The sequence below is a fragment of the Carcharhinus amblyrhynchos genome, chromosome 6, assembly GCF_965287045.1.
Source record: "Carcharhinus amblyrhynchos chromosome 6, sCarAmb.v2.hapA, whole genome shotgun sequence".
Taxonomy (NCBI): domain Eukaryota; kingdom Metazoa; phylum Chordata; class Chondrichthyes; order Carcharhiniformes; family Carcharhinidae; genus Carcharhinus; species Carcharhinus amblyrhynchos.
This window is the reverse complement of record NC_137329.1, coordinates 118,229,922-118,244,723: the sequence shown is the minus strand read 5'-3', so window position 1 is coordinate 118,244,723 and position 14,802 is coordinate 118,229,922. Positions and strand designations below refer to the sequence as shown.

The following is a 14,802-nucleotide window of genomic DNA, read 5'->3' as shown; positions in this document are numbered from 1 at the left end:
CCCCCTCCTGATTCCTTTAGCCAAGGGCTATATCTAATTTCTTCTTGAAATCACACAACTCTAGTTTTATACAGGATCATCATAACTTTCTTGTTTTTATATTCTTTCCTTCTATTTGTAAAGCCTGTATTCTTTATTAACGATTTTCTCAACCTGTGCTACCACCTACAATGATTTGTAAGCATATCCTCAAGTTCATCCCCTGCTACACCCGCTTTAGTATTGCGCCTTGCCATGTTCTTCCTATCAAAATAAATTACTTCACACTCCTGCTATTTATCCACCAGCCTATGTTAGCTTGAAGTTGATCACTACGACACACACATAGAAAACATTCGGTCCTTCAAGCCTGCTCTGCCATTCAATACGATCATGGCTGATCTTCTATCTCAATCACACACTCCCAGCTCTTCCCATACCCCTTGATGCCTTCAGAGTTCTGCTCACCATTCACAATACTTGCAAGTTATGCAGCATCCACAAGTTTAGAAATTGTACGCTGTACGCCCATATCTAGGTGCTTAATATAGATCAAGGAAAGCAGGGATCTTAACACTGACTCCTGGGGACCCCCACCCCCACCCCCTGCCCACTACATACCATCACCAGTCCAAAAAAGCAACCGCTCACCAGTAGCCTGGTTCCTCTCACTCAGCCAATTTCATATTCAAGCTGCAAGAACGGGCTATTGGTTCCATGAGCTTTAACATTGCTGAGAAGCCTGTTGTGTGGCACTGTATTAAATGGCTTTTGGAACTCCATGTACACTACACCAACCATGTTATCCTCAACAATCTTCTCTGTTACCTTTTCAAAAGTTCAAGAAAATTAACACAATTTGCCCATAAATCTGCACTATCCAGATTTTCTCACATGATTGTTATTTTTGTCCTGGGTTGTTTCTAGAAGTTGTCCCAGGCTTGAGCTCAAAATGATTGGCCTGCAGTAGCTTTTTGAACAAGGATACGACATTTACAATTCTCCAGTCCTCTGGCACCACCCCTCTATTTAGAGGATTGGAAGATTATGGCCAGCGTTTCTGCAACTTCCAACATTGCTTCCCTCAGTATCCTCAGATGCATTTGGTCTGGCTCTGGTCACTTATCGACTTCAAGCACAGCCAGCCTATGTAACACCTCACCTATATCAATTCTTAGCCCATTCAGTGTCATTAGTATTACGCATTTCATTATGACTTGGAGGCATCTTCTTCCTTGGTAAAGACAGATACAGAGTAAGTATTTAGTACGTCAGCCATGTGCTTCTTTTGGTCCCCAATCAGATGCACTGTTCTTTTTACCACCCTTATATATGGTTATAGAAGACTTTTGCATTACTTTGACATTAGCTGCCAGTGTCTTCAAACCCTCACATGCTTTTCATTTTTTTTCACTTCCTCCTTTGAACTTTCTACAGTCAGCCTCTTTCTCACTTGTACTGACTATCTGAGTACATTTGTAATTTACTCTCTGTCTTACTCTGTCACTTTCATCACCCAGGGAGTTTTGAATTTGTTGGTCTTACCTTTCCTCCTCACTGCAATGTACGTTGTGGCACAGTGGTTAACACTGCTGCCTCACACTGCCAGACACGCGGGTTCGATCCCCAGCTTGGGTCACTGTCTATGCAGATTTTGCAGGTTGTCCCCTTGTCTGTGTGGGTTTCCTCCCATAGTCCAAAAGACATGCTGGTTAGATGCATTGGCTATGCTAAATTCTTCCTGTGTACCTGCACAGACATCGGAGTGTGGCGGCTAGGGGATTTTCACAGTAACTTCATTGCAGTGTGTTAATGTAAGCCTACTTGTGACAAATAGATAATATTTTTTGTCTGTACCCAAACTATCTCCCCTTTGAAGGCAGCCCATTGTTCTGTTACAATTTTGCCCTCTGCTCTTTGATTCTATTAATCTGGGCCATTCTCACTGAAGTTTGCCCCCTTCCACATTAACTGTGTTTACTCTGGACTGCTCCTTTGCCATAGCTTACCTAAGCTTAAGGATATGATGGACATATTCCCCTCCTAACACTTGATCCATTCGACCTTCCTCGATCCCCAGAATCAGCAGTTACCTGTTGCAAACTGGAATGAGCCTGAGCAAAATACATGGGCACCCGGGAGAGCAGGCTGCCTTTCTGGGACAGCCTCTATGGAAAATTGCAGTCTCCAGCTGCACTGCCACTCAAATAGTGGCAGGCTTCTAAGACCATAGACATAGGAGCAGAATTTAGCCACTCAGCCCATCGATCTCTGTCTTATAGACACTCAATGACCGGGCCTCCACAGCCTTTTGCGGCAAAGAGTTCCACAGATTCACCACTCTCTGGCTGAAGAAACTCCTCATCTCTGTATTAACGGATCATCCCTTTAACCTGAGGTTGTACCCTCTGGTTCTAGTTTTTCCTGCTAGTGGAAACACCCTCTCCACGTCCACTCTATCTGGGCCTCGCAGTATCCTGTAAGTTTCAATAAGATCCCCCCATATCTACTAAACTCCGAGTCCAGACCCAGAGTCCTCAACTGATCCTTATACGACAAGCTGTTCATTCCAGGGATCAATCTTGTGAACCTCCTCTGGATCCTTTCCAAGGCGAGCACATCCTTCCTTAGACACAGGGCCCAAAACTGCTCACAGTATTCCAAATGGGGTCTGACCAGAGTCTAATGCTGTCTCAGAAGTGGACCCAGGGGCCTAATAAGAAACACAGACAGACTTTCATTTCTATATCAGCTTTCACAACCTCCGAACATCCCCATGCACATTATAGCCAATTTGTACACAGCAAGCTCTGACAACAACAATGTGGGTAGCTGTCAGACAACCTTTCTGGAAGGATGCATTTTTGCCGCACTCCTCAAAAGTGATTTGCTGAGGAATTTCCATACCCTACTGCTACAGCTGTTCCTCCAACTCTTTACAAGTGTCCAGCATTACTCTCATCTTGACTTGGGCTTTTTAAAGAGTGCAGAAGCAGAGTCATTGTACAATAAAGCACAGCCCAATGCAGTGACTCCTGAAGAGCTCTAACCAGCTGTGTCTCATAGATACAAGGAACTGAGAGCTTGCAGGCAAGTGCCTCTTTAAATACCACCCTCAAATGCCTTTTCAAACTAATACTGCATACTAATACTGCTCTGACAATTTAAAAAGACACACAGTACCTTGATTTAAATATATTCGCAAGGCTACTTCCTCCTTCAGGCTCAACTTTTGAGAGGTGCTCAGTTTAAGGTGGTAATGGGCAAGATCAAAGCAGGACAGGGCTCTAAGTGCAGAGTGTTTGCACTCGCTGCTGCTCCTTTTCTTGTGGGTGGTTCAAACCCTTATTCCTCTGTTTAAATCAGCACAGATCAAGTCATTGGTTCTTTGGAAGAGGAGCTTGAAGGGTGTGGAACCCAAACTGCAGAGCAAACATTTAAAAAAAAATTTCAGAATTGGAGTCCAACGTTCCAAATGCTCTCTTTTTGAGTGGAAAATAATGTCAAACGTTGTTCACAGAGAACAGTACCTTTCTCTCAATTTAAGGCACAGTTCCTTTACAATAATATATTTACACCAAAATGTACTGGCCCACTCAGTAAAAGCACGTGCAGTTTACAATAGTAAACAGAGGCTAGGAATTGTCTTGGGAAAGAGATCCAAGCGGTTAGAAAAACCTGCTTTCCAGGATATCAATGAACTTCTGTCTCAGCTGAGTTCTGAATTGCTTAAACCACTCAATAACAACTCTCCGTCTCTGATTTTTCTCTTGGAGACTCATCGCCTTCTCTTTTTCTAAAATAGCAGGCAACTCTTTCCAGTCTTTAACAAAAATAAATGGTGCTTTCATGAGCTTCAGAAGACGCAGAGGGGCGTTCTGGAACGCCGACGAGTTGCCACACTGTCCTGGCGTCATGACATCTTCAACGACTGGGACAGAACCATAAGAGCAAGCTTCATAAATTCTGTAGCATTCAGTGTTTATCCCCACTGGGCACAGCGTGAGGTCACTTTGCAACAAAGCATCCTGATACTTCTTTAAACTTTCACTCGTTTCCTGAGGTAACCACCTATACAAGGAATAAAAACACAGATCAGTTGCCACCCAAAGCTTTTTCAGTTCTTTGTACGTTTGTGTCAAAGACTGCTGTCAACAACTTGCCTCCACAAAGCCATCAGCACACGTACCCAATACAAGCATTAGTGCATCAAAATTATATCTGGTAAAGGCACAACACTATACAATGCTAAAATAAAAATTGCAACTTGTCAATAATTGTTCTCAATTTAAAATACGATCCATAGGCTGCAGAAGGCTGTGGAGGCCAGGTCATTGAGTGTCTTTAAGACAGAGATAGATAGGTTCTTAATTAATAATTAATAAGGGGATCGGGGGTTGTGGGGAAAAGGCAGGAGAATGGGGATGAGAAAAATATCAGCCATGATTGAATGGCAGAGCAGACTTGATGGGCCAAGTGGCCTAATGATGCTCCCATGTCTTATGGTCTTAGAAGCCTGCCATTATTTGAGTGGCAGTGCAGCAAGAGACTACAATTCTCCATAGAGGTTAGTTTTATTTGTAAGTGAGGGTACAGCACCAAAACACTTCATGAGTTTATCTCTGAAGATCTTTCTGAATTTATCCATAAAACTGTTACTTTTAAGCTGGCAACTCACAAAAGATGTTACTCTGTTCTGATTGCATCTGTAGTGAAGATAGAAACAGAACTGGACCATTCAGCCCCTCAAGCTTACTCTGCCATTCTGTTAGATCAAGGCTAATCAGTACTTTAATTTCCATAAACCTGTCTTTGCTCCACAACCCCTGACAATCTTACTCAATCTAAGAAATCTCAGTATCCTGACCAACATCCTGACAGTATGTTGGTCAGGATACTGAGAGAGGTCTTTGAATGGTGTTTACATTTGGCCTGATGTCTGATCAAGGAACTGCACGTTGACAAAGTAGCACCCTGTCAGTACTGTACTGAATTTTCTGCTTAGGTCATGTGCTCAAAGTCTTGGGAGTGGAGCTTGGGCTGACCCTGCTGTCAAACAAGAAAATTTACCCATTTTGGCCAAATTTCAATGAGGTTAGTTAAGCATGGCTTGCCTTTCCATACCGGCACACAGGAGCAGACCACTCAAGCCCATTGAGCCTGCTTTATTATCTGGGTAAGATCATTCAAAAGATGTTCTGTACTAAAAAAATTTTAAAACCAAGTAAGGTTTCTTGTCACTTTTTACAAAGATCGGGTTATACCAGCCATTTCTTTTAGTCCTTTAAAATCTCTTCTGAATTTAGCAAACTTACAAAAACAATTTTTACTAATTTCAGTCCCCATCACTTTTAAGGCACAAGTACATGTTCTCTATTTAGAGTATTTCAACTTTTAATGATAAACATTATTGCACACTAACTTCTGCTCTGCCTTGCTGAAACCCTGATATGCAATTTGCGCAAATGTTGCCCTTTTTTTATGAATAAAGATAGAAACATAGAAATTGGAGGCCATTCAGCCCTTCGAACCCGTCTCCGCCATTCACTATTTACTATTTCTTTGTACCCAAATTGCAGCTTTTGGAGCTTTAAAGTAGACCAATATTGTCTTTTATTTTGGTTGCTTTGTAGCTATGTATATAAAAAAATGTTTTGTTCTCCAAGATGATGACTGTGGTTCAGGCAGCACTATTAGCTCTGAGGAAGGGTCATTCAGACTTGAAGAGTTGGCTCTATTCTCTCTGCACAAATGCTATCAGGCCTGCTCAGATTTTCCAGCACTTTGTTTTGCTTCAGATTCCAGCACCTGCAGCATTTTGCCTTTATCTTAGCACTGCCTCTGACCAACCTGCGATGTTCACAGGGCTGTGGAAAAATGACAGGGGCTCAACTGATGGGAAAGGATAAGAAAGCAATGACCTAGACAGTGCCATCCTCTATCTGCACCACTAAAAATGCATAATAAACACATAAATTCAAACAATTCGCAACCTAATCAGTATACAGTACTATCAGGCACTCCTTCAATCTACACCTTCCTCATCAGAGGTGTTTAGATGATAACAATAGACAAGCTTACCACCATTCTGGTAGCAGCTTCAGAATTTAGGAATAAAAGGGCAGAAGTTTTCAAACTATTGAGCCTGTTGTATTAGATCATTGCTGATCTACATTTCAAGACCATTTACCTGACTTTTCCTAATATCCCTGGCTACCCATGCTGTCAAAAATGTATCAATTTCAGTCCCAAAAGCTTCAACTGATCCAGCATCTACAGGCTTTAAGTTGAAGATTTGCACTTGTGAAATGACCTGCAGCTCAGACTCAAGTCTTTACCCAATATCTCCAGGCTGGCAGTGGGAAGGAGTACTCGTGGATTTCACTTCTAAATAGTCTGGTTCTAATTTTAAAATTGTGCCCTGCTGTTCTGGATTCCCACACCAGAGGAAATAGTTTCTCTTTGCACCCACAGGGGCTGCAGCGGTTCAAGACAGTAGTTCACCACCGCCTGCTCAAGGGCAATTAGGGACAGGCAATGAATGCTGGCCCAGCCAGCGACACCCACATTCCAAGAATGAATTAAAAAAAGAATCTTTCCATCATCTTCACCAACTTAATTTGACAATTCCGTCATTCTCTCCCAGCCTCAGTCCTAACAAAGCCACAGGTATTTGAAGCGAGTGCTATTAATAAAAAGCGTTTTATCTTCAAATACCTTTTCCCCAAAAGAGAAATCGGGTGGTGAGAAATAAACCGCGTTCCCTTATCTCACAGCAGGGGCACACACTCCAGCACTCAACTCCAGTCAGATCTGCGTGATACCGCCATGATGTTGCTTCACCTGATGTCAGTCAGAGCGGTGCTGGGTATGACTGGGGGAGAAGGGGAAAAGGAGCGTAGAGAAAGAAAGCACTGTCGGAAGCGGGAGGTATGACTCATCTCAGTGGTGAGCAGAAAACAGGCAAACACAAAACAACACAGCCCGGGGAATGATCGAAGCAGGTTGTCTATAAAGACTGTTTAGAGAGGTAGTCCTGAGAACAGGAAATGTGGAGGACTTGTGTGTGTGTTTGTTGTGGAGATTATAGTATATTTTTAGAATTTTTATAACGCCTCTGGTTAAAGTTACATCAATAGGGTGGGGAGATATTGTTGATTTGTTCCATAGCCACTTAATTCACTTCAGGAACCTAATTTGTCAGGGTTTCTTCTGGTTAACTAGTGACCCCTAGCGCTGTAAAGCTTATGCACGGATGTCAAGACATTTTTTAAAAATATATGTGCATCGCTCTTGCCAAATCCCAGCTGCTTTCAGCACGTTCTGAAAAAGAGACATACGGATTCAAAACATTAACTGTTTCCTTTCAAGTGATGTTGCCAGGCCTGCTGCATTTATCCAGCCATTTTCCATTGTTATTCATGTTATCACTATCAGTCTTCCTGCTGCCCAATTGCTGGCTGGCCTCAGGAACCAGCTGAATACAGTGACGTGGAGTTGCCGGTTGCTGGAGCTCCTCCGGTTTCCCCTCACAGTCCAAAGATGTGCAGGTTAGGCTGACTGGCCATGCTAAACTGACGCTAGTGTCAGGGAATTAGCAGGGTAAATATGTGGGGTTACCGAAATAGGGCCTGGATGGGACTGTGGACAGTGCAGACACAATGGGCCGAACGACCTCCTTCTGCATCATAGGGACTTTCCGAAGGCTCGGTGAAATAATCTCCCTGGAGGGTGAAGAGAGAAAAACGCAAGGAAGGGAGGGGAAAGAGGAGGAAGAAAGAAAAGGCAAGCCCACTGTTTTGTATAAGTTAATCGTAGTTAGTGTTAGGCATACAAAAATATCTGATAAGATGTCCACCCCGTAGACTTATTTCCAATGACGAACACCCCAGCTGCTATGGCTTTCAGCGTTGAGTCATCCACTTTGGGACGGAGAGGGGTAGAGTGGGAGGCTGGCTACTGCTGTGATACTAGGGCACATTCTATTTGGACTCATGCGGTGAGCAAGTGTCATTATAGTGCTGTTTGACCTCCTGAGTATTTGCAGCATTTCCTGTTTGGATCAACCCTTTGTTTCTTTGATTCTTAATTCTGCCGAGTAACTGCTCCAGTAATAAATTTCTGGACATCACTCTGTCTCAACAATTTGATTTGTTGTAACTTATTGTCGCGAAATCAACCTGTCCATTGATTTGCGTATTTTGCCCTTGCTGGTGAGGCAGCAGGCGCTTGCAATAATGTAATTTCCTTGTATGATTAAGCAACAGAGAAATTGAGCTAGGCTAGCACAGTCTGTCAAATGTTCCCGAGAATCACACATTCAAATTAGTCAGTCAATAAAAAAACTGGAGGAGGGGAAGCTTGTATGCTCAGAGAATTTTTATTTTAAATTAATAGTGGCACAGTGATTTGCACTGCTGCCTCACAGTGCCAGGGACCCAGGTTCAATTCCGGCCTCGGGTCACTGTCTGTGTGAAGTTTGCACATTCTCCCCGTGTCTGTGTGGGTTTCCTCCGGGTGCTCCGGTTTCCTCCCACAGTCCAATGACGCGCGGGGTTAGGTTAATCGGCCATGCCAAATTGACCCGAGTGTCAGGGGATTAGCAGGGTAAATATGTGGGGTTACGGGAATACAGCTGGGTGGGATTGTGGTCGATGCAGACTTGATGGGCCAAATGGACTCCTTCTGCACTGTAGGGATTCTAATACCAACTCTGAGCCAGTTGAACAATTAAATAGGGCAAGATTGCTGCTACTACTTACTTGGCCAATTTGCATTGGACATGATCTGTGAACTGATTGCGTATGTACTGCATTATTTTTAATCACATTTAAAGCAATTCAGTTGGCGTGCACTTAAAATTTTACTGGAGTTGCATTTATCTTTTATCTGTGGTTTGTCTGGTCTGTCTCATCACTATCCACATCAGGGAAATGGTCCTCAAATTGCTACTATAGTAATTACCTTGTTTCTTAAAAGCATTATTAAAACACTTTACATAATGCACTTCTGTATTAGGATTATGATAAAGTGCCGTCATTTAGAAGCAGGGTTCTGTGATTGCATATCAGAGAGGGCGGAGGGGGGGGGGGGGGGCGGGGTGTGTGTGTGTGTGTGTGTGTGTGTGTGTGTGTGAGAGACTGACTGTGGATTAGTGTTAATGTCACTGGGCTAGTAATCCAGAGGTCCAGGCTAATGTTCTGGGAACACTGTGCAACAGGTGGAATTTAAATCCTGTTCATAAAATTTGGAGTTAAAAGTTAGTCTCAGTAATGGTGACTACAAAATCATTATGAATTGTAAAATCCCATGCCATTAACGTCCTTCAGGGGAGGAAATCTGCTGTCCTTATCTGATCTGGCCTACATGTGACTCCAGACCCACAGCAACGTGGTTGACTCTTAAATGCCTTCTGAAATGACCCAGCAAGCCACTCAATTCAAAGGAATTAGGGATGGGCAACAAACCTCACATGAAGCATCCACATTCCATGAAAGTGTAAAAAAAATCCATCTGCAAAGGATCCTTCGACAAAAATACTTTGATAAAGGGTTAGATATAGAGAGGGAAAATCTCAAGTTAGGGGCTATGGACGTAAAATAGTTACTAATGAAATCCAACAGGGATTCTAGAAGGTTCTTTGCGTAGCAGTGAGAATGGGGAATGTCTTTGAGATAGATAACATGTAGGAGAAAACTAGCTAAGTAGATCATAGGATCATAGAGAGTCCCTACAATGCAGAAGGAGGCCATTCGGCCTGTCAGAACTCACTGACAACAATCCCATCCAGGCCCTATCCCCGTAACCCCATGTATTTACCCTAGTAATCCCCCTGCACTAAGGGGCAATTTAGCATGGCATGGGGAGGCAATGGCCTAATTGGATTATCACTAGACTATTAATCCAAAAATTCAGTAATGTTCTCAGGATCTGGGTTCGAATCTTGCCACGGCAGACAGTGGAATTTGAATTCAATTAAAAAAAGATCTGGAATTAAGAATCTACTGATGACCATGAAACCATTCGTCGCTTGTCGGAAAAACCCATCTGGTTCACTAATGTCCTTTAGGAAAGGAAATCTGCTGCCCTTACCCAGTCTGGTCTACATGTGACTCCAGAGCCACTGCAAATGGTTGACTCTCAACTGCCCTCCAAGGGCAAGTAGGAATGGGCAATAAATGTTGGCCCAGCCAGCAGCTCCCTTGTTCCACAAATGAATAAAAAACAACCTAACCTGCACATCGTTGGAAATGAGAGAAAGAAATGGGGTATGTGGATAGGATTACATGAAGTAAGGTGGGAGCGGGCACAAGTGCAGAACATCAAAATTAGCATGTCGAGCCTGTTTTTGCGCTGTAAACAATTGCTTAACATAAACCCGTCAGCAGGGTCGCTAACGTTTCTTGGCTCAAAGCTTCTTCCCAGAAATCCTGCTGGCACACAGGATCTATTTTCTCAATATAACTGAATGTATCAGAAAAATAGTTACAACAAGATTGGTGACTATGTAGTTGCTATTTAAAAGCAGGGCACAAAGAAAAAGACCTACTGTTCTCTAACGGAGATAAGACACATTGTATTGAGTCTTTCCCTTTTCAACACATCCAGCAAAATTTCCCTGGAGGAGCCTTTGTAGACAGTTCCGAGGAAGTTACACAAGTATGGCCTTGAAGAATGCAACATTAGGTTGTTGAGATCCACCACGGGGAAGTTCCTGTAGCTGAAATAAGAATTACAGTGTAGTTATTAGACCTTCCTTCCAACAGCAAGATTTAAAAAAGCTTTGGATTCACAAAGTTCCTGCTTATTGTAAAGGTCGAGTGATAACATTGACAAATGTGTTTAATTGGCTATCTAGTGTCATGGAGAGTTGGGACATCGCTGCCTTTAACGGTCAAATTCCAATCACAATTAAAATTCAGGCAACATTATCCTTCTCCATGAGGGTATTTTATCCACGTTATCACTGGTGATTAGACAGTAGCAGAGGTTCCTCTGCAATCAAGAGTAACAGTGGGGTTCCAAGGCAGATCCTGTATGGAAAATGCCCTCAATATCTGGTTCCTCCAAGGGCCAAATGTAATGGGGAGATGTTAAGCTCTGTCAGCAGTTCTCCCTCACATTTCCAGCATAAAGACAAAGAAAAGCACTATTATCAAGTGACATTCACTAGAATAAATCCCGTCACTGTTGAAAATGGGAGGTTAGGGGGTGCCTGGCGGCCAGATGTGCTCCAGCTGAGAGTTTAGTACTTTTGAGTTTTTTTAAAAAAAACTTTCGATAACTGATCAACAGTGCTTGGATTCATTGGTGAATGTTTCTTGGCTTTGGCTTTGTGCTGGGAACGTGAGGGAGATTTGCTGCCAGATCTTAACATCTCCCCATTACATCCGACCCTTGGAGGAACCCGATTTAGACTGTAAGACATAAGAGCAGAATTAGTCCATTCGGCCCATTAAGTCTGCTCCGCCAATCAGCGGTGATTTTTTTTCTCATCCCCATTCTCCTGCCTTTACCCCATAACCTCTGATCCCCTTATTAATCAAGAACCTCTCTATCTCTGTCTTAAAGACCCACAATGACCTGGCCTCCACAGCCTTCTGTGGCTACGAGTTCCACAGATTCACTTTGAGGACAGGGACCATCAGAAACTCATTACAAAATGAGTCACGGACACCAGTCCATGACATAGAAACATATGAGATAGTAGCAGGAGGAGGCCATTCGGCCTTTTGAGCCTGCTCCGCCATTCATTGTGATTGTGGCTGATCGTCCAACTCAATAGCTCCATCCTGCTTTCTCCCCATAACCTCTGATCTTGTTTGACCCAAGTGCTATATCTAGCCACCTCTTGAACACATTCAATGCTTCGGCATCAATTACTTCCTGAACTAATGAATTCCACAGGCTCACCACCCTTGGGTGAAAAAATGTCTCTTCATCTCCATCTTAAATGGTCTACCCTGAATCCTCAGACTGTGACAACAGTCTTGCTGGAGTTTCAAAGTATGGCACAATCACAGCATCTTTTGCAATACATGCTGACTTATATTTTTAAAGAATGTAGTTAGATCATTTTGGATCCGTTTACCCCCCCTGTGAGGTATCCTTCACAATTAACAAGTCACTCTCCAACAAGGTAAGCAAGGCAGGAAAATGTTCCCACACCCTTGCCAAAGCCACAAGAGTCAGACTCCGGAAAGTGCACGAGGGGTCCAAATGAGGGGAACTTGTTCTCCAGCGTCTGTCCTGGTGTGCAGCCTCCATTTGGGCTTCCAACTCTGGATGGTGTACACCTAACCCTGCATCCTAGCACTCTGGCACGGCATCTAACAAGATAAATCAATCATATCTTGAATGATACCAGAATCAAGTAGTTATGACTCTTAGGCTGGGACTCTTTTCTCTAGGAAAGTTGAGGAGGTAATCTTATAGTGGGGCTATAAGATTATGAAAGAGTCTGACAGGATAGACATAGAGGAGATATTTCCATTTGTAGACAAGACCAGAACTAGGGGCTATAAAACAGCTTACAATAAATCAAATAGGCAATTCAGCAGAAACCTCTGAAGGGCCTTGTGGCTTTGTCGTTAGATTATTAATGTAGAAACTCAGCTAATGTTCTGGGTACCCAGGTTTGAATCCCGCCACGGCAGGTGGTGGAATTTGAATTCAATAAAAAAATCTGGAATTAAGAATCTGTTGATGACCATAAAATCATTGTCAATTATTGGAAAAACCCAGCTGGTTCACTAATATCCTTTGGAAATGGGAATCTGCTGTCCTTAACCTGGTCTGGCCTACACGTGACTCCAGTTACACAGCAATGTGCTTGACTCTCAACCGCCCTCAGGCAACTAGGGATGGGCAATAAATACAGCTAGTGACGCTCAGGTCCCATGAATGAATATATGAAAAAAAACAGAAATCGGTTGGAATGTGTAACTACCACATAGCTTGGTTGAGGTGAATAGGTGTATTCAAAGGAAAGCAAGTTTATGAGGGAGTAAGCAATAAAAGGATAGGCTGTAGGATAAAATGAATAGGAGTGGGAGGAGGCTTGTTTGGAGCAAAATCACCAGCGTGAATATGTTGGGCTGAATGGCCTCTTTCTGTGATGTAAATACTCTGTATTATGTTAAGAAAATGGAGAATAGAATCTACACTGTAGAAGGAAGCCATTTGGCCCATCGAGTCTGCACCGACCACAATCCCACCCAGGCCCTATTCCCAAAGCCCCATGTTTTTACCTTACTAGTCCCCCTTTCACTAAGGGGCAATTTAGATAGCCAGTCCACCTAATACCCATATCTTTGGACTGTGGGAGGAAACCAGAGCACCCAGAGGAAACCCATGCAGACACAGGGAGAATATGCAAATTCCATACAGACAGTGACCCGAGCTGAGAATTGAACCCGGGTTCCTGGCGCTGTGAGGCAACAATGCTAACCACTTTGCCACTATGTTGCTCTTGGAGACTATTAGAGAAATAAGCTAAATTTTCACCTCTTTCTTATCTGCCATTTGTGACAGAGAACAGTAAACTTACAGGAAAAGGGATCTCTTCCGTTGAGAGTAGAGAAAAATGAGGGGAAAAGCGATTTGGATTTACTCAACGCAACATGCCAATCGCTCGGGCATTTGTTTTTAAAGACTGATGGACTGTAACTTGGACTGCAACCAACATCAAAGTGAAGCCTGCAGGCTATTTTGGAGCACACAGCATTCTGATAACTCTGCCTGAAAGCCCTCCTACATATTTAATCATTCGCTATATCTCCAAAGCTCCTCTGCAGATGCAAGATGCAACGAACAAAATCTTAGTCATCAACTACTGGTATTCCATCACTTCAAGGTTAACTATAGGATACTGCACCAGTGATTAGGAGTGAAGGACATCAGCAATGCATCTTAACCTTCGTGGTATTCTATTTATTCATCAGCTGCTTAGGCAGCCAGGAATTGAAAACATTATGAGATATGGCAAAGGCTACAAAATGTCAGCGAACATTGTTTCAAATGTGTGATATTGTAGATAATGCGTTGAAATCTTACCAACAATTGTGAGAATGCCAGAATAAGTGTGAAAGTTTATTCAGATGCAGCTCCACTTCAAAATGAATGAAAATAAAACACAGTTGTGTAGCTTTGTACAAGTTAAGCACCTAAACATGTGAATATTTGCAATGAGCAGCTTTAGACTATGTTCTGCACTCGGCCAAATTCCCCTAAAGCTTCCACTGGAAGAAGAGGAACTTTGGACAAGATTCCAAAGTCAGGATAGATATAACACGTTTATATAAAGCATTCATAAAAACTTCCGAGTGCTTTACAGAGAGAGTGGACACTGAGCAGCAATGGGATGAAAGGAGTAGATGAAAGAGACTGAAGATTGTTGCCACTGAATGTTGATGAGGATGGCTGTCAGATGTTACTGAACTGAAGGAAATGGTGATTGATCCAGGATTAAAGAGTGGAAAGACTGTTAGATATATAGCAAGGACCTTAGTGTCGATAGTAGTGATAGAGGTAGAGCTGGGCTTTGTTGGCAGAGAGTTGAGCTGGGCATTGTTGATGTGCATGTTAAAACGGACCCAGCCTGGCAGATGAGACAAGTATGTAATATGGAAATGTGAAAAAGTGAGAATCTCTTCAGCAGCAAACCACACCCCACCTCTACCCATCCCTAAAATAAAATTCCTGAGCTCTTTTCAAGGTTTTAAAGAGACAGAGCAAGCACGGGAGAAAGCACATGCACGTAGGGGACTTTGAGACTTAGGAAGGGCATGGCACAGCTTCGAACCTAGAAAGCTGAAGATTCAG

General features: G+C 43.0%; 1 protein-coding gene across 5 annotated transcripts in view; it reads right to left on the bottom strand.

Annotated features, from left to right (window-relative positions):
- rxylt1 (ribitol xylosyltransferase 1) overlaps positions 1 to 14,802 on the bottom strand; it is a 37,598-nt gene that overhangs the window by 7,791 nt on the left and 15,005 nt on the right. For 2 of the 5 annotated variants that reach the window (XM_080191289.1, XM_080191291.1), the window contains 2 exons: positions 10,529 to 10,699; positions 589 to 4,050 (listed from right to left, as the gene is read on the bottom strand). In XM_080191289.1, coding sequence (XP_080047415.1) covers positions 3,648 to 4,050; positions 10,529 to 10,699 — 574 coding nt within the window. In that variant the 3' untranslated portion in view covers positions 589 to 3,647. Of the gene's footprint in view, positions 1 to 588; positions 4,051 to 10,528; positions 10,700 to 14,802 lie in introns of those variants that run through there. The other 3 variants (XR_013886849.1, XR_013886848.1, XM_080191290.1) reach the window with 3 other exon arrangements.